Source organism: Lycorma delicatula, chromosome 6, assembly GCF_047948215.1.
Source record: "Lycorma delicatula isolate Av1 chromosome 6, ASM4794821v1, whole genome shotgun sequence".
In the NCBI taxonomy this organism is placed as follows: Eukaryota; Metazoa; Arthropoda; class Insecta; order Hemiptera; family Fulgoridae; genus Lycorma; species Lycorma delicatula.
Genome location: NC_134460.1, coordinates 2,254,147 through 2,279,109, shown reverse-complemented (window position 1 = coordinate 2,279,109; position 24,963 = coordinate 2,254,147). Strand labels below are relative to the sequence as shown.

General features: G+C 30.8%; 1 protein-coding gene across 2 annotated transcripts in view; it reads right to left on the bottom strand.

Moving 5' to 3' along the window:
- Positions 1–4,678: 4,678 nt before the first annotated feature.
- The window catches only part of Usp10 (ubiquitin specific protease 10), a 74,836-nt gene continuing 54,551 nt past the window's right edge, over positions 4,679–24,963 (bottom strand). For both annotated transcript variants that reach the window (XM_075369987.1, XM_075369988.1), the window contains exons 8-12: positions 23,368–23,535; positions 14,012–14,240; positions 13,624–13,707; positions 10,397–10,601; positions 4,679–5,976 (exon numbers count right to left, since the gene is read on the bottom strand). In XM_075369987.1, coding sequence (XP_075226102.1) covers positions 5,955–5,976; positions 10,397–10,601; positions 13,624–13,707; positions 14,012–14,240; positions 23,368–23,535 — 708 coding nt within the window. In that variant the 3' untranslated portion in view covers positions 4,679–5,954. The remainder of the gene's footprint in view (positions 5,977–10,396; positions 10,602–13,623; positions 13,708–14,011; positions 14,241–23,367; positions 23,536–24,963) is intronic.

The following is a 24,963-nucleotide window of genomic DNA, read 5'->3' as shown; positions in this document are numbered from 1 at the left end:
CCAACATTGAAAACATAAGTATTTACATTGCTTCAGTATTGGCAGTTATGTTTATTAACAAAGCCATTTAGAAAGAAGCTGAATTCGTCAGAAAAACAAATATTTTTCATAAACATTGGATTGCTGTCTATCAATTGAATCATTTCTTCACAGAATTCAATCCTTCTGTCAGCATCATCCTCATTCAGTTGAATCTAATACATAAAAATTTATTCAATTTTAATGTAGTGAAAACATAACTGTAAGAAACCAGTTTCACAGGATACTTTACAAATTGAGCTCTGAGAATTTGCTACTACAATTCCCAACAAGAATTCAACCAAAGGTAATTCATCTAAAACCTTTTGCCCTGCACGTTTCTTATTCATGACAGATTCACAAGTTTTACACTATAAGTGAGAAACATTTTTATTTGGATACTATTCATAAAACACTTAAGCAGTTCTTGCAAATTTATTTTGTTCTCCGTAAGTAAAAATTAGTTTAATCCTTTCTTCCAGATTGTGTTATTTTAGCAAGGCAAATTTACTAAGACAAAAAATGAAAGGCCAAATGGTAGAACAAAAACACAAACAAAATGCCAATTTTAACTAAAGGACACAATTTAAATAAAACATGATGAAATAAATACAACAAATACTTTTTGTCACTAACTACATACAATATGAAAGAAAACAATTTGCAAAAATTTACCATAGGAACTAGGATCTCAATAATTGGCAGAAAATCATAACCTGTTTCACATAAGTTTAACTGGTGTAATAATGCTGTGTTTTCTGGTACATTTTTTCAATAATGGAGAAACCTAAAACCCATATTTTTAACAAGAACAAACGATTTCAGACCTAATGTTTTGAGTCAATAACACTGTATCCCAACATAATCTAAAAAAATAACCACATGTTTAATCATAACTTCACTACCAGAGAACCAATTTTTATTTTATTTGTACCAAATTACTTGTCATTCAAAGGCCTTTCCAATGATGTGTCACAAGGTACATCGTCTCATTTAAAAAAAAATGTTGGCAATTTAAAAAATAATTCAGTTTTAATTCACAGATTATGATTATTTCAAATGGTTTAAGAAGTAATGTCACGTAATTTTATAGTTATTTTTGTTGGACTGAAATTTGAAAAGTAGTATCCCCAAATTGTTTTTCTTGCCTAACAAGCGAAGGGGTAAAGCAGATTTTTTTCACCAAAATTCATTATTTTTTTTCAGGTTGTCAATTAATAAAATTTAATGTTACCATTGCTATTTAAGATTTTTTAGTTCGGGTAGGTGTAGCTACTAGAGGGTGGGGTCCTCTCCACCCTCTCTGCTACACCTACCCCAACCGCTTTGAAAATAATCTTAAAAAGGTTATCCCAAAGAATCGTGTACATGCCTGCAAACAAAAATACGATGGGAATGATAGCTGGTGAATAAATTTGGTAATTTTTCAAATGATTACCCAAATACATCTGTTTACTTAATTCACTATTTTTTATTTCTTGTAATTTTATTCATTTTTCTTTCTTTTTTTTAAAATAATATGTATATTAATCCATACCAAAAGTTCTTATAACAAATAAAATAAAAAAAAGATCAAAATCATAAATATAATTATAATTATATTTAATTTTCAATTATACATTTTTTATGTTAATAAAAATTTAACTTTTACAGTATTAAAGCATACAAAAACATGCATATTATATTTTTGTTATATAAAAAAAAAAAATATATATAATACAATTCATAAGACTAACTGAAATGAAAAGCAAGCCTACAAGCCAAATAAATGAACATAGAATCACAGATAATTCTTTATACACGTAAATATACATATTAAATGTTTACAAGTAACCAGTTTTTGGGCGGTTCTAAGTGCACTTCATATCAAAACACAAAACATTTCATTTACAAACACATTTCTTTGTAGTCCAGTGAAAAAAATTATAATAAAAGCATTTAATTCTAATAAAGTATCAAACTTTTTTCCAGTCTGGCAGGAATAAAAATACTTTAAATTCATACAACAAAAATTAAAATAATCATTCAGCTACAGGTAATAGGATACATTTTGCTAGTTTGATCAATAATACTGTAGTATTCTTACCTATTTTAAAACTAACTCTTTATGAAATGTTTTATAAACAGTTGGCTGCACATCTAGTTTTCATAAGAGCTAATATTCTTCTTAAAACTAATTGATTTGAAGATGAAATTAATAAAAAAAAAATTGTACCTGTTAAGGCAGCTACAATGAATTCAAAATTTTGGTTATCAAAAGAAGTGTATATATATATATATATATATATATATATATATATATATATATATATATAATCATTATGTATATATAATGAATCTTTATGTAGCGGTAATGGTAAGTGCCCCATCATACAAGTCACAATTTTTCAATAATCTCATTCATTTAAATATTTTTCAAAACCAGACTCCCGTGCAGATATTAACATATTTAACAAAAATACTTACTGGTAGCCTCTTGACAATAAATTTTTTATACAGATTATTATCAATGCCTTACTCCATAGTTTGACATTTTTACTGTAGTATTTACAATCTTTTCATACCAAGAATGCATTTTAGCAAAATATTTTTCCCAAATTACAGCAAATAATTTTTTATAATTATACAATTTAATTTAGTGGAATTGCATAGTGCAAAATAAAAAGCTTAAAAACGCTACTCTCTGTAGTAAGTTATAAACAGAAAATGAAATGCAATGTTGTGGTTCGTTATAAAGTTTCTTCAATTAAATGCTGTCCTAACAAAAATCGGATTTGACGTTAAGATTGCAGTGCAGTTAAATGAATATCAATAACAATATTCAACTGACAAATCAAATTATGAATTGATAATAAATTAAAAATAAATAATTTTAATCATTTATTGAATTAAATTATTAATTTTTTTTATTTAATTACAAATTAAAGGTCAGAATAATATCAATTTAGGAAAAAATTCAAATCAATCAACTATTAAAAATTGACAAACTTTTCAGGAAATGGAATTTTTAAATTAAGTTACTTGTTATAAAATTATAATATATTTTCTTTTTTTAATTAAAAATATTAGCAAGACTTTTATGCCTTTTTGTAAACCGTTATGATTTAGTACCCAATAAATCCTTTTTAATGTAATAACGCTTTTATTAATCTTCCTATTAATATTTTTTTAAGAGTACTGTAAATTAATAATAACATTGGTAAATTAACTCTAACAACCTAGCTAAAACATTTTTTTCCCACACATTCAGTATATAGAACAAACATTGGGAGAGGATCATTTATATTATATGTTGCAGGTCTCCCATGCCAATCTTTGGACATTGTACTATGACAGCATATTTCACACCTTAAGTAAAATTAATCATTTACTAAATATGAACAAAAACCGATATGAAAGGAAAACCCATTAAAAATGTAAAAAAAATATTTGCTTTCAAATAAAAACTATTATAAATTAACAAATTAAATGCATAACTGAGCAATTAAAATAATTTAATCCTTTAAATTTAATTTAGGTAGAATTTCTACGAATCTATTTAGTTTTATTAAATTTTCAAGGAAAATGCTACATTACACAACTTCATTATCTGGACTGATGCGATTAAAAAGTATTTTTCATATATATACACTTAGGTACGTGAAAGTTTCTTTTATATAAACCAAAATAAAAAGTATATGTAAATAATAATATGTAAATAATTATTTGTAATTCGGGTGACCCGTCTTAATTATTGTTATCATACATATACTTTTTATTTTGGTTTATATAAAAGAAACTTTCACGTACCTAAGTGTATATATATATGGAAAATACTTTTATTTAATCGCATCAGTCCAGATAATGAAGTTGTGTAATGTAGCATTTTCCTTGAAAATTTAATAAAACTAAATAGGTTCGTAGATTTTGTACAATTTGAATTAAATTTCTTTTAACTCACCTGTTTTTTAATTTAATTTTCCAGTTTAAAATGCGCTTTAGGTGATAGGCTTATGGATTTTTTTTACTTTTATCAGATCCAAATGTTGTCATTTATAAACATGAATCAGTGTTTTTCCCTCCAATTAATCGGCACAAATGGAGTTCCACTGTTAATATCAAGGTTAAACAGATTAGAAAAACTTACTAGCACTATAAATTGGATGCAACTTTACAATATTATGTCCTCATTTTCACGAAAAGTTAAAATGTTCTAGGAGGATGTACTTATATAGAAATTAAGTAGGACATATATCTGCAGGTAGTGAAACATCAGCAGACAAATTATTATAAATTAAAGCAATTTAATAATTGGAAAGCAGCTTAGGTGAAGCAATAATTCTTTTTAAAGAAACAAAATATACTGTGCAAAAATTCTGGAATGCAAGCATTAAAGAAATATTTAATTTATTAATATTTTAATACGTAAAATTAATTTCAATATTAAAATACAAGACAAGAAAAGTATGGAGGACGATAATATTATAAAACAGACTATGGAAGACAAGATGTGAAACCTTCATTGGATGTAAAGAATATAAGTTACCGTACTCACATTTTTTAATCCTACAATCTATCATCTGACCAGTTAATTTAGGCAAAAATTATTTATTATTCATAAGACAAAAAATAAGACATAAAAATATATGGTAATTTAAAACAAGAAAAATTTCACACAAGATATTATTAATAAATAAAATTTTTATTTTAAGCTAATAATCATTAAAAATTTTCTTATAAATGTACCATAGTTTAAAAATAATTAATAATACATCTTTTAAAAATCTGAAATTGTACAAACATCAGTCTTACATTTATGAAAAACGGAAAAATATAAAACTAAAATAAATGATTATTAGAGTAACTGATATAAAATAAATAATTACCTATATAAAACACAAACATTGAATAATGAAAAAAAAATTGAATTCACAAAAACATACAGCTTATGTCGAACATTTTCAGAGTCAAATTTAATTTTCCTACAAACAAATTACTAACAAGAATATATCCATTTAATAAAACAGACCTTAAGAAAATATAACCTGAATTTCTGTGTTTATACCACTTACCAGTTTGTTATCTTAAAAAAGTAATACATAGCAGCAAACATTTCAAAAAAAAAATTGTACAATAAAAATAACAGCAAAAATACTAATACACACCACACATATATATATTATATATATATGCACGGTAAAAATATTAATTCACATAAATGCAATAATTATTTTTCCTATAATACATAATAAAATACAATATTTACAAAATACTCTTCTCATTTTAACATATTTTATAATAATAATATGATAAAATATTAGTTAAGTTAAATTTATAACATTTTATTATTAATTTGACTAGTCTATAAGAAATATAAAGTAGTAGTCATTTTTTTATTTATTTATTGATGTAACTAATAATTTTATAAAAATATTTTATTTTCAACAGTGAAATATAATAAATTAAAGCAGACAAAATACTCCCAGATTTTAATGTCAGTATAACAGTACATTATAAACAATTTAAAAAATTTACTTCTGAAAAACAAACAAAAGCAAACCGTAGTTATTTTCTCTTAAGAAAATCTAATATCTAATTCAAAATATTAAATCATTGATGTTTATTTACATAAAAAAAAAATGATAAGTGTACAAAAAAAAAATTATATATATAAACTAAGTAATTTAATCCTACACAATACAAATAGCATTTTTATATAGTTATTATCTAAAAAAAATCATTGTTATTATTTTATATACAATCCATTTACAATTAATTTAAAACATTTTCATGTTATTAACATATACTATATAATACACATATTTATAAATATTTATGACTTAAATACAGAATACACAATTACTTTTTTTAAATTACTATGAATCATTTAAAAAATTAGTTTACTTAATCAAAAAAAAAAAATGACGGATATCTCATTATCTATGTTGGTACAATCACTATGATTCAGACTTCTGTGACCTGAAAAAATAAACCAAAATTTTAAACTTCTTAAGGCTACAAATCATATTATTATTATTATTTGGTTATCCCATTTATCGATGTAATATTTAACTTAATGTTAACAGAAAAAAGAGTAATTATTTTGACCAAAGAAATTTGCCTAATTCTACCTCCAGGACAAATTAAAAAAATTAATCAAGAAGAAAAATTTAAATCCTTGACAGAATATCACCAAATTTTAAATCTGACTGCTTAAAACAGACAATCGCTATTTAACAATCCATTTCGATTTCAACCTATTCATAAAACAGATTGTAACCGATTTCAAAAGTTATATGAACAAATTATATATTTTGATGTTTTCATCTTACACAGACTGAATTTTTTTTGTTTTACCGGGTGAAAAATGCTTCACCATTATCATCACCTGGACACATTTTGTGCAATAAACAAATAGTTATTACATTTTACTTCTAATCAGAACAAAACTTCCAACTGTACACAGCAACTAGTATGAAGAGCCGATACACACTACAGTAAATCAAATAGTCGAGTATAAACAGACAACCTTAAGGAAAAATAATACCCGGTCTAAAATTTCCTTACTGTTGCCCAGGATTCACCGAATGTTTCTGGGCAATCTATACTTATAAGACACAAGGCTGTGAAAACTTATGCAATCCACAAGGTTAAGGCGCACAGTCAAGCAGCTGTTGCATCATATGCGTAATGGTGTGTTTCTCCCAACATCAAAAGGCATGAGTAACTCGTCTATGACCCGAACACAATCTGCAGATCTGCAGGGACCGCTTCCTCTTGGCCAAATTTCCTCGCGCAAAAAATTTAGTTTACTACGATTAACTGTAGTAATCCGATCACCGTGCCGCTTTGCAAGAATAGTATATTTTATGCGTAACCCACCGGGTTGGTCTAGCAGTTAACGCGTCTTCCCAAATCAGCCGATTTTGAAGTCGAGAGTTACAGCGTTCAAGTCCTAGTAAAGCCAGTTATTTTTACACGGATTTCAATACTAGATCGTGGATACCGGTGTTCTTTGGCGGTCGGGTTTCAATTAACCACACATCTCAGGAACGGTCTTACTGAGAACGTACAAAACTACACTTCATTTAACTTATACATATTATCCTCTGAAGAATTATCTAAACGGTAGTTACCGGAGGCTAAGGAAAAAGAAAGAAATTATATTTTACGCGATTAATAAAGTCAGATTTAATAATACGAGCAGTGAAGGACAGTTGACTACAAGTGTCTTTACCAGCAGAGTGTATATGTTCATCACCCAGAATTCCTGCACGGCTAGGGATCCAGCAGAAACTCCCATGCGTTGTGGTGGTTCAACTCGGCGACCGTATTATACATCTAGGTAAGAAGAGGATGATAATTAGAATACAAATCTTCTAAAGCTTGGACAGCACTGCACAAACAGTATCTAGAAGTTTAGAACATGTTTTGTTTGAAGGCGCCTATCAAAAAATAAACAAAAAAATCTTAAAACATCAGGAAAAATAAAAATTCACGCTCCATTGAGGAAAATTTGCAGAATGAAAGGGTCTCGCAGGCAAGAAGACATTTTGTTTCCTCAGGTGACAAGGTGAAGCCGATAACCTTGGACCAAGCTTCAATGCGAGATATAGAGTACTGTAGAGTAGGTCTCTCTGCTGCGGCTGTTGAATGGAATGTAGTATATATAGCAAAATCATCAACAAATGAGGAACATATAAGTATACTGTTGATGGCTACAGCAAGCAAACTATGCTTCCCCTAATAAAGTAGGCATATTGCCCTTGAGTATTTAGAATACCATCTTTGATATCAAAGAAAGTAGCAGGATGAGGTACTGGCAAAGTAGGAAAGCATTTTGAATAGCTGCTTCCAGTGCCGCTAAATTGTCAATGAAAGATCTTTCTTGGTGGAAACCACATGTCTCTCGTAAGCCTGCAGTTCATCATTCTGTCCTTCACTTTGCATACGTAAAACGCTCGTTAAGGAGATAGGGTGGTAGCTAAAGGGGTATATGCTTTGTCTTTCAAGTGCTGATCTTTTTCCAGCACTACCGAGTACCGATACGATCATGGCTTCTGACTAGACCGGTGAGAAGTCTTGTGTGGAGAATAAATCATTATAGATACACAATAGGTGTTGTAGCGCCAAATTAGGAAGATGTGAGAACACTGTGAAGTCTAAGGGAGGTGTCGCGTGAGTTTTTAAGTGCGTGTAACAACTCATTGAATGCAAATGGAACATTTAACTCGACCGACTGAATCGCTTATGTTTAATGATAACGCTTCCATCTTGTTAGCATATGATGAAGTGAGAGACACCGAATGGAAACCGTGAAGAATTACTTGATTTTTACATTATTTAATCGTTACATCGGTAGCTGTATTTAAAGTTATATCGCTGTTGACAAAAACACAATATACAAATACTGGTGAGGACTAACAAATCGAGTCGCTTGGTATATTCATTACTACTTTCTTTCCTTCTTTCTTCTTTCTTTCCTGTTTAGCCTCCGGTAACTACCGTTTAGATAATACTTCAGAGGATGATGTGTATGAGTGTGAATGAGTGTGTAGTCTTGTACATTCTCAGTTCGACCGTTCCTGAGATGTGTGGTTAATTGAAAACCCAACCGCCAAAGAACACCGGTATCCATGATCTAGTATTCAAATCCATGTAAAAATAACTTCCAAATCAGCAGATTTGGGAAGACGCATTCACCACTAGACCGACCCGGTGGACTTTCATTACTACTGCACTAATATCACACGCACGCAGTAAAATCTCACAACTACAAACAACAGCTAGGATAGCTCTTATGCTGAACACAGTATACTACAGAAAATTATTTTCATAAGATTATGGCTGTGCATCGGTCATACTTTACCGTTGTATTTATTTCTATGAATAATTTACAAACTATTGCAGTATCATATTTTTAAATATCATCCGTGATAATGTATTCTGTTAGAATACATTAAGAAAAATGAAATATATATTAAATAAGTATATATTAAATCAAAATTGTTTCACGTTACATGAATTTTTTCAACGATTAAACATGTTGATTAAAAGCAGTACTAAAAAATTTCTTAATAAAATTTGAACTACTGAAAAAAAGGCAAGGTAATTTTTTTAAGGTAAAGTAGGTTTTAGAGTTAAGACCATCTCTGAGATGTTTAAAATAATAAAACCTAACGAGTAAAATATCATCGAGATTTAAACACGTTTATCAGTTATGCCAAGGCATACTTTATTTCTAAAGTCATTTATCTTTTTACCCATTTTAAGCTATTTATTGGGTACTATGAAAAAAATGTAAAATAAAACAAATTTTTATTAAAGGCAAAATTTTTCACCGTGAATATTATTGGTTATTGTTAAATTAGAAAATCAATAGATACCTATGGAAGGAGAATCTAGACTAAGCATTTGATAAAAAAAAATCATTATCAGACAATGTTATTTAATAGTTAAAAGCTTCATTTAATTTAAGACAAACTGAAAAGCCCTGCCAAAAAAATATACAGGGATAAAAAATATACAGATTAAGTATTTTGTACTAATTTTCACACTGTCTATATAAATTTATATGTGTAAAAAAATTGTACTACGATAGAAGATTTAATAATAGTACCTGATGGTACTAGCTTAGCACATGTCTATCATTCATCTTGAACAGCAACATAATTCTAAAATTTATACATATTTAAAGAAATCAACAGTTTAAAAATTCTTTAATTCAAAACAAAAAACAATCAGATCTAAGGAATGTAAACATCTCTTACAACCTGACTGTTTCACAAATGATGTCTCAAGCAATAACTTGAAGAAAACCCACAAATCGAAGCTTATGTTTAACTAACCGATGACCACAGATTACAGATATTAATAATACTAAATACATTTTCCACTTTGGTAAAGTAAATGTATCGATAGGGTAAAACCAGTTAGCATTTTCTCCTTTCATACCTTAATAGCACACCCATTTTAGTCTTGGAAAACATAGCAAACAAACCTATCACAGACCTTAGGAGAAAACTTGAACGCTTAGGAAAAAAATGCTGTACAAGTTTAAAAGCAAGTAATCCTTACAGACCTTCTACGATTGACAAAGCAAACTTGCATTTTGAAATTTAGTTAACAGAAACTGTGGAAGGCTGTAAGCACCATCGGCAAATAAATGTGAGAGGAAAACAAGCACTGGCACTCTCATTATGCACCTATTTTAACTGGGACTGACACCCAGAAGTTTTTAAGCATCATATTAGTGTTCAGCATTATGCTTTGTGACTGAAGTACAGATTAGTTGCAGTATTTTTTATTACACATTTTTTATCTAACCTAATCCTTGCCTTTAAAAAAAATCCCTAGAAACAGGGAACTAGAAAAAAAAAATATATTATTATTTCATTACCTGGCAGATTGAGAGATGTTTATTGTGTCTTGTCGTCTGTAATATAATAAGTAGGGAACACGTGGACTCTTAGGGTGCAATACCTGGTTTTCTGAAACTGACCTTACAGTAGCATCATCATAACGAACCCAAACACCATATCCAACGTGGAACACATCTGTGATATAATGTCCCTTAGTTGCTTCTTTGCCATCATGGTAAACCACTGAAGAAAATAAAACAACATTTCTATATTAAATTATACTTGACAATAAATATCTTAACAGTTGATCATCAGATACAGAAGATATTTTTATAAGAAAAAAAAGTTATTACTAAGTAACAAATTGTAACCAAAATTGAAGATCATCAAAGGATTAAAAGACATCTTTCAGCTAACAAGTTCTGTTCTATTATCGTAGTTAGCAGTTTATTCATTAATCTAAGCAACATAATTTTTTTAACGTTAACAATGAGATTTGATCAAAACAACTGAGCAATTCTGCTGGACAGAAGTTGTAGGAACATACCATGCATGCACCAAGTCATATGCTCCTTGCTCCTCCAGTTTACTTTCAGTGACGTGTTCACTTCAATTATTATGTCCGAAAAAACCTACTTTTTACTTTTACGAAGAAAAAGAAAGTAACAAGGACCGAGTCTGGTAGATGGGATTCATTTTTCTCTGACCTATAGAATTTTATGCTTTGCATGAAACTGTTGTACACGGTTAAGATGTAACATCAAATTTGTTGAAAGAATACATTCACCACTCGCATGCAATGCTAGTCTTTAAATGCAGAGGGAGAAAACAGTTTGATCAGCTGAATGGTATTCATGATGTATAATTCCCTTATGTAGATTTTGGGTCTGGCAGAATACAGGGTCTTTCCATGTGAAAATTGGACTTTATCTCCATAATTCACACCCGACAACTGTGTTGATAGATAAATTTACATTTTTCACACTTAACTTACATTTTATTTATTTTTTTTTTACACAACCGGTCATAAGCACTAGAGTTACATGGACCTGTTCTGATCTTATTCCAAAAACATCATTAATAATCAACTACTGAACTGAAATCAGTCTTTGGATAATGTTTAACGTTTTAGCAATTTTGCAGCACAGCAGGATGTAGAAATATGATCTGCTTTCATTTTTAGTGGTTGAAAGCCAATCAGACTGTTCATGCTTTTCAAAACTTACGTACAACTCACTTTTTTTTTGTGTTTGTTCTCACACTCCCCTGGGCCCGCTCAATAATCTAGTATTACTCAGCCCAAGGGTGTCTTTGCGACTCTTATGTAGCTCCCCCCCTACTGGCAGTACATCCAGCATGGCAGATCACTCACCAGTTCCAGACCATTTCCTTATTTCCATCTTGCCTCTGCCCCTAACCGCTAAGGCCAGAGACACCAGGCCTATGCTGGTGCCCGAGCCCTGCTGTTCCCGAGCCCTGCCCTAGCAGCTGGTCTTTTTTTTAGCAGCTTAGTCTTTTTTTTCTTCTTAAAGTAACTCCTCCCACTTTTCGTAATCCACTTTTGCTCGAATAACCTCAACCACAAATCTCTCTACTGTCAGCCATTCCTCTTTACCTCTCAACATATACTTTGTTGTAATTTCTAGGGTAATCTCGTGTGCTATCTTGCTTTTAGATCCTCATAACGTGCACATTTAAAACAGGTGTGATGGACGGAGTGTCCTCTTGAGTGCAGTACACACTATTTGGGAGCTCCCTTCTTTTAAACCTGTGTATGTATACACCAAATCCTCTGTGACCAGAGAGGAATTGTGACAGGTAATACCTCACATCACCATACTTCCTCCCCCAGTTGCACTCCTATCTCAGGAATAAGCTTCTTAGATTTATTGATAATTTTAATTTTTACCTTGAGACAATCTCAAAAACAAATTAGAGAATTTTATGAAGAAATTCTTTTCCATTTTTTTTACACATACACATTACTGATTTCAATGCTTGACAATTCTGTTACATAATTGTGGTTACAGTAGACTTTATTAATTACATCACCTTAGACAGGTAATACAATTTTACTAATCGGATTGTGGAGAAACAAAAACCACTCCCCCTTTCCTATTTGTAGTTTATCACTTGAATACTGGGAGAATTTTGAATGTTAGGCTATTCATCTTTGTGACCAGTACAAATTTATTTATTTTTATTATATTCAATTTATCTTGTGAAAAACTTAAAACAATTTTTTAACCAATAAAACCATCAGAATTATGGCCATTAAATATGATGAAAAATATTAATTTCTGGCATGAACAATTTTTAGCGCACCACTTCTACGATACAGAGGGTTAGAAATTAAAAATACGAGGGCTATTCAGACAGTAAGGAACGTTTTGGAATTTTAAAAAACCAAGTACAAGAAAAACATATACATGTGAAAGAGGGATTAAAATGCTACTTTTCAACATAATCACCATACAAATTCAGGCACTTATCATAGCGGTGGACAAGCTTTGAAATTCCTGTGTCATAGAATTCTGCCGCCTGTGATCTCAACCACTCAGCGACACACCCATCTTGCACAAAATTTGTGGTAGCCTAGCTTCTGTGAAACAATTTTAAACAATAAAGTCCATGAAACTTGTGGGAAACATAGAGAAAGATCAGTTATTGTGAAACGGCGGTTTTCACTAATCTTTTTGTCAACTTTGAGACCAGATCGTCAGTCACAATGCTCGGACGTCCACTCTTTATCGTGAATGTTTGTTCGGCCATTTTTAAACTGAATGCACCACTTCCTGACAGGACTTTCACTCATTACGTTGTTCTAATACACTTCACACAGTTCCCGATGAATTTCTATTGGTTTTAAGTTTTTTGCCAACAAAAAACGAATCACAGACCGTACCTCACAACTGGCAGGATTTTCAATTGCGGCACACATTTCAAATTTGTATTTAAAAAAAAATGGGCAGTGCGGAGATATTCCCGTTGTCACAGCTGGACGCTTAATGAGGCGCCGAGCACGAGCACACCAATATATATGTGATTGGCATGCGCCTGGCGGCGTCAGGTGAAAATGTTCCTTACTTTCTGAATAGCCTTCGTATAATTCAAACTCATCAAGTAAGCAGCAAATATATATAACAAGACCACAAACAAAAAATTGAAGAATGCAGAACTGGCAGAGAAGCTTTGCCATAAGCCAAGATGGTTATGTTAAAGAATCAATATCAACAGTAAAATAAGATACACAACTCAAAATTACCTGCAAATAATTTATACTGCCTATCTTTTCCAGTATTTCCTGATGTCTTCTTGTTCTTACTCTTGACAACAGTAGACATCAACTCTGCAAAAATTTATTCTAATTTAAGAAAAATAAAACTTAAAGACAAAAATATCTAATTTATCATAATACAAAATTTTCATATATATATATATATGAATCAAAAACAAAATCTATGAACAAAATTCTAGTAAAAATCTATGATCATGAATTAAAAAATGAAAACCTTTAATTCAAAAACAATGTAGATGAGACTAGACTACAACAAACTGAAGCATATTTTTCAATTATTCAATTCAAAATGTTTATCATTACTACAACTCTATTTAATAATAATAATAAAAAAAGACTGAATTTTTAAACTCACTCTGTTCAATTTTAAGATCAATTGGGAATTCAACAGTCTTGATGATTTTTGAACACGTATGTAGCTTATAGTCAAAACACTTGAGATGCAGCAACAGCACAAGAGGAAGCTGTTCCAAAGTTACTTGCTGCCACGCTTCAACTTCCTGGTTTGTTTTAGTACACGTTACCCCTTCTAGGACATCTTTTCCGACCATTCTATCCAATGCTTCTTTTACAGATTGTGCCTTCTGGAAATTTCCAAACCGACATTAAAAAGCGCAAAAATGAATTAAAATTTTAAAACATTATCTTAAAAATATGCCACTTCTGCAAACACAATTTAAATTAAGGCCTATAATGTGTGACGGGGTATTCTTTTCTTGTGAATGATCAATATGTCCCTGAATAATAATTTATTACTTCCAGTGACAAATTATACATTTTTAAGTACTATACATCAAATAGTACTTAAAACATGTTACCTGTATAGGGTAAACATATTACCTGTTCATGGGACTGGAGAATAATGTAAAAAATAAAGTAAAAGGTATTCATATAAGCAATTTCTTAATTTTGCATCCATTCATATTTTTGCTAATATCTAAAGCTTTTTGGTTATTTGACAATTTATTACATATTTTGAAAAGATAATTTTACTATTTTTCTTTTATATATGCTCTGTTTACCATTTTAAGTGTAATATTCTTCTTTCTTATTCCCCTAGTCGATTGCAAATATTGATTTTTCAGTTCATTGTAGTGATATTTTTATGGGATTCTAATTGAAAGGTTTGCTAATATTTAATGGTAGTGGAAACTTATTCTCTTTTTTGTCAATATTTTCAGTTTAGGTTTTTATTCATATTTAATGTAGCTAATTTCCATGTTTTACCGGTATTCAAACTGCAATATCACGCCTGATATGACAGTAATTTTCCTATCAGATGTCCAAAATAACATTAATACATAATAGAAAAAAAATCAGGTCCAAGCAAAGTACCTGGGTTACACCAGTTATTTTCAGAGCTGTTAATATTTGATATTTGTTTTCTATTCGACAAGTAACTTATAACTACATCTAATGCCACAGCCGGAAGAATGCTGTAATTTTCAGAGCTGTTAATATTTGATATTTGTTTTCTATTCAACAAGTAACTTATAATTACATCTAATGCCACAGCCGGAAGAATGCTGTAATTTTATGATTTACTCCAAAAAGGTATTACCGGTTTTCCTAAGTTCAATTTTTCATAAATAAAATTAGTAATAAAACCTAGAACATCCTTTGTGACCTTGTTTTTAACAAAACAATATTGACTTGTCAAAATAATACTACTACTAATTGAAAATTCATTATGAATAACTTTTCTAATATTTTTTATATGTGGTATATATTAAAGATGTCAGTTTGTAGTTTGTGACAGTTTTTCTACAGATAAAATTTCTGCCTTAACTTAAATACTTAACTTCTGCTTTCAAAGTAGAAGGCCAAATAAATTTTCCTATCCATAGACTGAATGAAAATATGTTCATGCGGTATATTTATAAAGCTACTTTTTAAAATGTTTACATTTATATAGATGCCACAAGCTTTATTTTGAATTTTTTTGAATACGGTAGGTAACTAGTTTTGCATCTTTTGCTATAGTTATTTTATTTGCCTAAATTGATCCAACATCTTGAAGAAAGTGTTGGAACTATTATATTCGTAGAGTGTAAAGAAGATTAAACCTGATGTAATCCATTTTTAGGCTTATTTTATTCATTATTATATCCTTCCTCCTTACGCCCGTCGATAACATTGTCATACATTTAACTTTTTAATGAACTATTTGCAACTTTTTCAGGGTTATCCGTAAAGAACACAATCCAGGTTTCTTTATTTGGTTTGAATTCTAAGACTTTATAGTTAACAGAAATTTCAACAGATTTTCTATTTTCATTTAACATTTGAGCTTCAGGCAATATTAAAAGTGGATAATGATCAGGGAAAAGCATATGCATATTTAAAAAAATTGATATTACATGTAATTGATTTACTGTAGAAATTATCATAGCAAGATTCTTCTGTTACAGAATCATTTGAAGATTTAGTTATTTTCTTAAAATTAAGGCTTATAATGACAAGTATCACCTTCAAGAAAGTTATCAAAAGTCTTGGTTCATATTATCCGATTGGGTAATATCAATATTAATCTCTGCAATGTAATTGTTTTTTATACTTTTATTTTTATCTATGTATTTTTTTATTTATTTTTACAGGCCTTTTTAGTTATTTCACGACATCTGTGCAGTCCTGAGATGTAGATAGTTTTTTTATTTTTGTTCGTACAATATTATTTATTATTTTAAGATATTTCTTCTATTTTAGTGCAACATTTCAAATCTGTTTCAACACACGTTAAAATTTTCTAATTGGAAAAAGTTATAATATTGTAGAAACAAAGTTTCAGTACATATTGTAATGTCTTGTTTAATTAGAAGGATCTCAATGTGAATTTTTAAAATTTGAGTTCGCTTTGTTAAGCATTACAAAGTCGGAAAATTTGTTTCCTATATTTTTGATTTAAATAAGTTCATGTATACTTACTTATACCCATAAAAATTAAAATAATTCTTTTATGAATTATTAATTTTAGAATCAATGTTTTGGCAAACTACATTAATATTTGAAAGTAATTAACAAAAAACAATTTTTTTTATTTTTGATGTCACATTCATAGTACGTTGATTTTTGGTAGCAGGAAGTTGATGCTGTTACTGTTTTTACTGTAAACTGTTGAATTGTCAAGTAAGCTTGGTGCTGCTAAGTCACTTATTCTCAACAGCAGCAAGCTTCCTCAAATTGAGATATATAAGCTTTAATAAAGCTTTCTAAATTATATATATAAATTTTTTCAAGTGTGTTAAATCAAAGATGTTAAAAATCTTTCTATATCTTGGACAATTAAATTATCTTAAACCTCATTTAGCAATTTTGTACAGTAATAAATGTTCAAGTTCACACCAGTTATGCTCCCTCATCCAAGATAAGAAGCAAGTTTTTAAGTAAAATAGTTTGTACTCATGAGCTGAAAATGCATTAATGCAAACTAAGCATATAAATAACAGCTCTGATAAAGGAGTTAAAAAGGAAGATGTACAGTGCACAAATTTGAGAGTTAATAGTAAACATCATTTAACATATATGTTTTACAAGATATTGATTAGTATATGTAAACAAACTAATTTAATAGATACCTAAGACAATTACAACACTCACACCACACATTCTACATACATATATATTGAAATGGAATTATTTCAATCACGATTGAGGATGCGGGATCCTGTGAAAGTACTTTCATGATAAAATTAGGCAAGATATATATCTTAACTCAATATTCTGTACTAGGTGGTTATGATAGAATATAAAAATATATTTATTTATTTATTATTTTCTCAAACATGGTACCGCTGATATGTTAATTAAATAATATTTACAATTATTAAAACCCACCTTGCCAGCACATTGAAATATCCTCTAGATCTTTTAGCTTACTTGAAAGTCATCATCAGGAGTTAAAATATCAAATTGAAGTCAAAAATTAAAAATCATAAGTTTAAATGTGTAAACAGTCATGATTTTTTTTTCTGTTTACCCTCTGGGAATCACCGTCAGGTATTACATCAAAGGTTGAATGAGGATGATATGTATGAATACCCTCCTCTATGAATCATGAGACCTTGCCGTTGGTGAGGGGGCTTGAGTGCTCAGTGATACAGAGTAGCTGGACCGAAGGTGCAACCATATCGGAGAGGTATCTGTTGAGAGCCAGACTAAGGAATGATTCCTGAAAGAGGGCAGCAGCTCTTTCAGTAGTTGTTAGGGGCGTGAGTCAGGACGACTTAAACGGCCGTATCAACATCACTCAGTCCTCTGAGTACTGCGCAGCTGAAAGCAATGGAAAACTACAGCTGCTTTTTTTCCAAGAAAATGTGGCTCTCTGAATTTTCACATAGCAATAATGGAGGCGCCTTCCTTGGTAAAATATTCCGGAGGTAAAATAGTCCCCCGTTCGGATCTCCAGGTGGGGACTACTAAGGAAGGGGTCACCACAAAATTAAAAAATAACATTCTACGAGTCGGAGCGTGGAATGTTAGAAGCTTGAAAAAGGTTGGTAGGCTAGAGAATTTAAAAAGGGAAATGGGTAGGACAAATGTGGATATAGTAGGAATTAGTGAGGTTCGGTGGGAAGAGGAAGGCGACTTTTGGTCAGGTGATTTTAGAGTAATTAACTCAGCGTCAAATAATGGGCAGGCAGGAGTAGGTTTCGTGATGAACAAGAAGATAGGGAGGAGAGTGGAGTATTTCAAAACGCATAGCGATAGAATCATTGTAATAAGGATAAAATCAAAACCTAAACCGACAACGATTGTTAACGTCTATATGCCTACAAGCGCCCATGATGATGATGAGGTAGAGTGTGTATACGAAGAGATTGATGAAGCAATTAAGCACATAAAAGGAGATGAAAATTTAATAATAGTTGGAGATTGGAATGAAAGCATTGGAAAAGGCAAGGAAGGAAATATAGTGGGTGAATACGGGCTGGGCAAAAGGAATGAAAGAGGGGACCAACTTATAGAATTTTGCACGAAGTATAATTTAGTAATTGCCAACACCCAATTTAAAAATCATAATAGAAGAATATACACTTGGAAAAAGCCAGGCGATATTGGAAGGTATCAGATAGATTGTATCATGGTTAAGCAAAGATTTAGAAATCAACTCGTTGACTGCAAAACTTACCCTGGAGCAGACATTGATAGCGACCATAATTTGGTGATAATGAAATGTAGATTGGGGTTTAAAAACCTGAAGAAAAGGTGTCAGATGAATCGGTGGAATTTAGAGAAGCTTGAGGAAGAGGAGGTAAAGAAGATTTTTGAGGAGGACATCGCAAGAGGTCTGAGTAAAAAAGATAAGGTAGAAAATGTAGAAGAAGAATGGGAGAATGTTAAAAAGGAAATTCTTAAATCAGCAGAAGCAAACTTAGGCGGAATAAAGAGAACCGGCAGAAAACCTTGGGTTTCAGACGATAAATTGCAGCTGATGGATGAACGTAGAAAATATAAGAATGCTAGTGATGAAGAAAGTAAAAGGAACTATCGGAAATTAAGAAATGCTATAAACAGGAAGTGAAAACTGGTGAAAGAAGAGTGGATTAAAGAAAAGTGTTCAGAAGTGGAAAGAGAAATGAACATTGGTAAAATAGACGGAGCATACAGGAAAGTTAAGGAAAATTTTGGGGTACATAAATTAAAATCTAATAATGTGTTAAACAAAGATGGTACACCAATATATAATACGAAAGGTAAAGTCGATAGATGGGTGGAATAGATTGAAGAGTTATACGGAGGAAATGAATTAGAAAATGGTGTTATAGAGGAAGAAGAGGAAGTTGAGGAGGATGAAATGGGAGAAACAATACTGAGATCTGAATTTAAGAGAGCATTAAAAGATTTAAATGGCAGAAAGGCTCCTGGAATAGACGGAATACCTGTAGAATTACTGCGCAGTGCAGGTAAGGAAGCGATTGATAGATTATACAAACTGGTGTGTAATATTTATGAAAATGGGGAATTTCCATCAGACTTCAAAAAAAGTGTTATAGTTATGATACCAAAGAAAGCAGGGGCAGATAAATGTGAAGAATACAGAACAATTAGTTTAACTCGTCTTGCATCAAAAATCTTAACTAGAATTTTATACAGAAGAATTAAGAGGAGAGTGGAAGAAGTGTTAGGAGAAGACCAATTTGGTTTCAGGAAAAGTATAGGGACAAGGGAAGCAATTTTAGGCCTCAGATTAATAGTAGAAGGAAGATTAAAGAAAAACAAACCAACATACTTGGCGTTTATAGACCTAGAAAAGGCTTTCGATAACGTAGACTGGAATAAAATGTTCAGCATTTTAAAAAAATTAGGGTTCAAATACAGAGATAGAAGAACAATTGCTAACATGTACAGGAACCAAACAGCAACAATAACAATTGAAGAACATAAGAAAGAAGCCCTAATAAGAAAGGGAGTCCGACAAGGATGTTCTCTATCTCCGTTACTTTTTAATCTTACATGGAACTAGCAGTTAATGATGTTAAAGAACAATTTAGATTCGGAGTAACAGTACAAGGTGAAAAGATAAAGATGCTACGATTTGCTGATGATATAGTAATTCTAGCCGAGAGTAAAAAGGATTTAGAAGAAACAATGAACGGCATAGATGAAGTCCTACGCAAGAACTATCGCATGAAAATAAACAAGAACAAAACAAAAGTAATGAAATGTAGTAGAAATAACAAAGATGGACCGCTGAATGTGAAAATAGGAGGAGAAAAGATTATGGAGGTAGAAGAATTTTGTTATTTGGGAAGTAAAATTACTAATGATGGACGAAGCAGGAGCGATATAAAATGCCGAATAGCACAAGCTAAACGAGCCTTCAGTAAGAAATATAATTTGTTTACATGAAAAATTAATTTAAATGTCAGGAAAAGATTTTTGAAAGTGTATGTTTGGAGTGTCGCTTTATATGGAAGTGAAACTTGGACAATCGGAGTATCTGAGAAGAATAGATTAGAAGCTTTTGAAATGTGGTGCTGTAGGAGAATGTTAAAAATCAGATGGGTGGATAAAGTGACAAATGAAGAGGTATTGCGGCAAATAGATGAAGAAAGAAGCATTTGGAAAAATATAGTTAAAAGAAGAGACAGACTTATAGGCCACATACTAAGGCATCCTGGAATAGTCGCTTTAATATTGGAAGGACAGGTAGAAGGGAAAAATTGTGTAGGCAGGCCACGTTTGGAGTATGTAAAACAAATTGTTGGGGATGTAGGATGTAGAGGGTATACTGAAATGAAACGACTAGCACTAGATAGGGAATCTTGGAGAGCTGCATCAAACCAGTCAAATGACTGAAGACAAAAAAAAAAAAAATGTATGTATACATAGGATGAAGTGTATTCTTGTACAGTCTCAGGTCGACCATTTCTGAGATATGTGGTTAATTGAAACCCAACCACCAAAGAACACCGGTGCCTTTACTAGGATTTGAACATTGGAACTCTTGACTTCAAAATCAGCTGATTTGCGAAGTTGAGTTTATCACTAGACTAACAGAGTGGTAAGTCATGACTGTCCAGTCCTAACAGTATAGTCTTGCAAAGTATACTCCGCCAGTCCGAAGTCTTGTGAGTATACTGCTAGGAACGGACAGTATGACTGTTTACACATTTTAACTTATTTAAAATTTTTGACTTTGATTTGATATTTTAACTCTTGATGATGGCTTTCAAGTAAGTCGAAAGATCTAGAGGATATTTTAATGTGCTGGTAAGGTGGGTTTTAATGATTGTTAATATTATTTAATTATCTACTATTTACTGAGCTTAATATCTTTTTAACATGAAAGTACTTTTGCGGGATTCAGCATCCTCTGTCATGATTGAATTCATTTAATTAAGCTGTGTATATAAAGATATTATTAATACTAAAATAAACCACGTACATGGTGTATTGTTTGTTACATTACTGTAATAAATATTATATTATCTGCACAGTTTATTTTATTTAACATTCTTATTATCTTTATAGAATTACATTTTTTGTATCAACGGTATTTAAAATAAGTACATGTTTTATTTATTATCTTTTATGACCGCATAGTATCACTTCAGTCAGTCCATTATCAAAGTCTCTTTGATGAGACTGTTTGGACTTGCAGTCCTAGTACTTTTTCATATATTCGATCTTTGTGCAGAGAGTTTTTTCTTTTGAGTGTGAAGCGAGTGTTTTTGTTCTTGATTTTCTTGTTTAATTTTATGTTATCTGTGGTGTCTAATGGTGTAAAACCAATTTCTTTCAAATCCTCTTAATTTCTCTGATCCATCTGCTAAATTTGAACCATCTGTCTTGGTGTTTTTCAAGTCAAAATTGTACTGTACTAGCTGTTTCAGAAGTTTTGAATCTTTCATCCTCATGATATGTCCCCAAAAATCCTAGTCTCCTCTTACGCATGGTACCAGTGATGGCTTCTAACTATTTATACACAAGTTTGTTGGGCACAATCCATCAATGCCCATTTTTCTGGTGCTTTTTATTGAAGTAGGTTCTTCTTTAGATTCCGACTGAGGTGGTTCGAAGTCACCAAAGTTATGGTCTCAGTTTCTTGGAATAAAAATGGGATCATTCACGTCATTTTCTTTTCCCCATAGAGTCATTATTGAGTACTACTGCAATGTTCTTAACAATGTGCACAATATGATCTGTATAAAAAAAATGGCCTAGTACAATCACCAAAGGTATTCAATTTCTGCAGGACAATGCACGACTGCATACAGCCCACTGCACGACATGCATGCAACATCTTGGCTGAGAGATATTGCCACCCCCACCCTACAATCTGGTCCTTGCTCCCAGCGATTTTCACCTGTTCAGGCCCTTGAAATTGGAGGCCAGCATTTCAACAGCAATAATGAGGTTAAGCAGTCAATCCTATCTTGGTTCTGACAACAAATCTTTCTACACTGCAGGTATCCAGGCACTTGTGAAACACTGGGATAAATGTGTAGCAAGGGATTACATAGAGAAATAAAAGTATATTTTTTACTATCATATGTGTGTTTCTACATTTGTTAAAAATTAGTAGTCCCACATTGACCTGAACACCCCTTGTGTGCATACGTGCACGCACATTCATTTCTACATGCACTCATTTAGCTTACTACTCCATCAAATCTAATCTTGTACTGGTAATAACTTTTTTTAACCATTCTAGGCGATTACTAATTATTACTAAAAATTTAACTGTATGTAAAACGAAGCAAAAATGTATTTATCTATGCTGGAAGTTCGATGTCATAGAATCACATTTCTGCAATTAAAACAAGAAGTAATAGTATATATTATTCAATAAACATGTTTTTACCTAAAATGAGAGCCTAAATGATGAAAGTACATCAATCAACATACTCAGAATTTAGTCATACAGTATTTAAACAGACTACAAAGAAGCCATTCATGTTTTAGCAAAACATTTTGTCAAACACCAATATATATCAAATATAATAGCACAGATTTTGAAAAAAAGAAAGTTTTAAAAATTACAATAATTTAAAATCCACAATAAAGTAAAAAATAATTTCTCTCAATTATTAAAAATAATAAGTCCATCTCTTCAAAAAAATAAATGAAAACTGTATTTCAGTTAATACAGTTTTAATTTATTTTTTTGAATTAATTATTAAATCAGAGGAATTATAAAAACTTAATTTTCAATTCTTTTATACACCTTAAAAATATAACTAAAAATAGAAGTGAAAATGTAACTACCTCAATATCCAGTGGTAGAGTAAAGAATGGCTGTATACTATCTGTTGATTCATTTCCAACCCTCTGTACACTTGATCGTAATTGACCTTGGAATATTTGCGATAACGGTGTATGTGCAACTTCTGTTCTTCTAGTAACTGATGGCCGATTCCTAGCATTTGTGACTTCCTATATTTTATTATCATAAACCAAATGCTTGTAATACAAAATTTTAACATTATAATCCATCTACAGTTAATAAAAATTTAACCTAAACTACATTCTTCAAAAAAATGTAACTGTTATAGAAAAAGCATTAAAGCATTTTATAATCAAACACACAGTTTCAAAATAATTTTTCAGAAATACAGTTTGTAAACTCAATTATAACAATCGGCACATAAGTTGGCACAAAAAACTACTAACATTCAGCAAACATTTGGCACAGTACTAGGCCGACTGAAAACATTATATAATTATAACCAGAAATACATACAATGCTATTTAATTAAAATTAGTTTAATACCCCAATTAATATTGTAGGTAGTCAGTCTTAATTATTTTTTCTATTATAAGTCAGTCTTTGTCATAAGCAGGAGAACAGTTAATTCGTTGTTCGGCTAACCATTAAACAGCTAAACCATGCTTTGTTTTTTTAATAATTATATATTTTTAAATAAACTTATTATAATTATTTTATCATACCCCTTTTCAAAGAGTTAGAATTTGACTACTTTTGTAGCAGAACGTTGTGAAACAATGTGTTATCTAGTACAAAGTGGCAAGTTGGAAATTTCACTTCTCCCATAACCATTTCTTGTATTTTTCAGAATCCATCGATTTGTGATAATCTCTTTTCTTATTTGACTCATACATAAATAAAGCACTGTTAATGAATCCTTTATTACAGCCGGCCAGCATGAACAATTATTAATAGCGAGGCCTTGGATACTGGTGTTTTCAGTCCCCCATGAAGTTTGTTGTGTCTATCCACAATTTTGGTGTCTCATGACTATTCCTTAGTGAAACAGGGAAATTTGTCGTTGAATTTCATTCTTTGCATTCTAATGTCATACCATTCTAACTGTATTTTCCGGTTGTCTTCTGTTTTTTTTTTCATAAATCCCATTTCACATAATATTCTCCTTAAAGATCTTTCACTCCCTTTGAAATTAATTTCACTTGCGTGCTTTTTGTTTAATTCTCTTCACAGTAGACTCATTTTTCGATTACATAAAACTTATTTAATAAATGACAAAGCAACCGTGTCAAACAAATCTAGTTTGCACACAGTAACTGTGGCAATTCTTCCTGCTACAATTTTTTGGACGGTTTGTTTTGATATTTTTGTTGCTTGAACAACCATATTAAGCACTTCGGTTTTCCTAACAATTCTAGTTCCAGCACTTTTTTTTTTAAAAAGAAATCTTATAACTGAATACAATTTCCCTCGCCTTATGAACTACTATACCTTTTCCTCCTATTGGGCATTTTAAAAGAGAATAACTTTATTGAAATATTAAAAATTTAAATGACTGATTTAAAAACAAGTCACACAATGAGTGTTTCTGTAATAACCACTTCTAAAACATAATTACAAGTGATGTGTGACATATG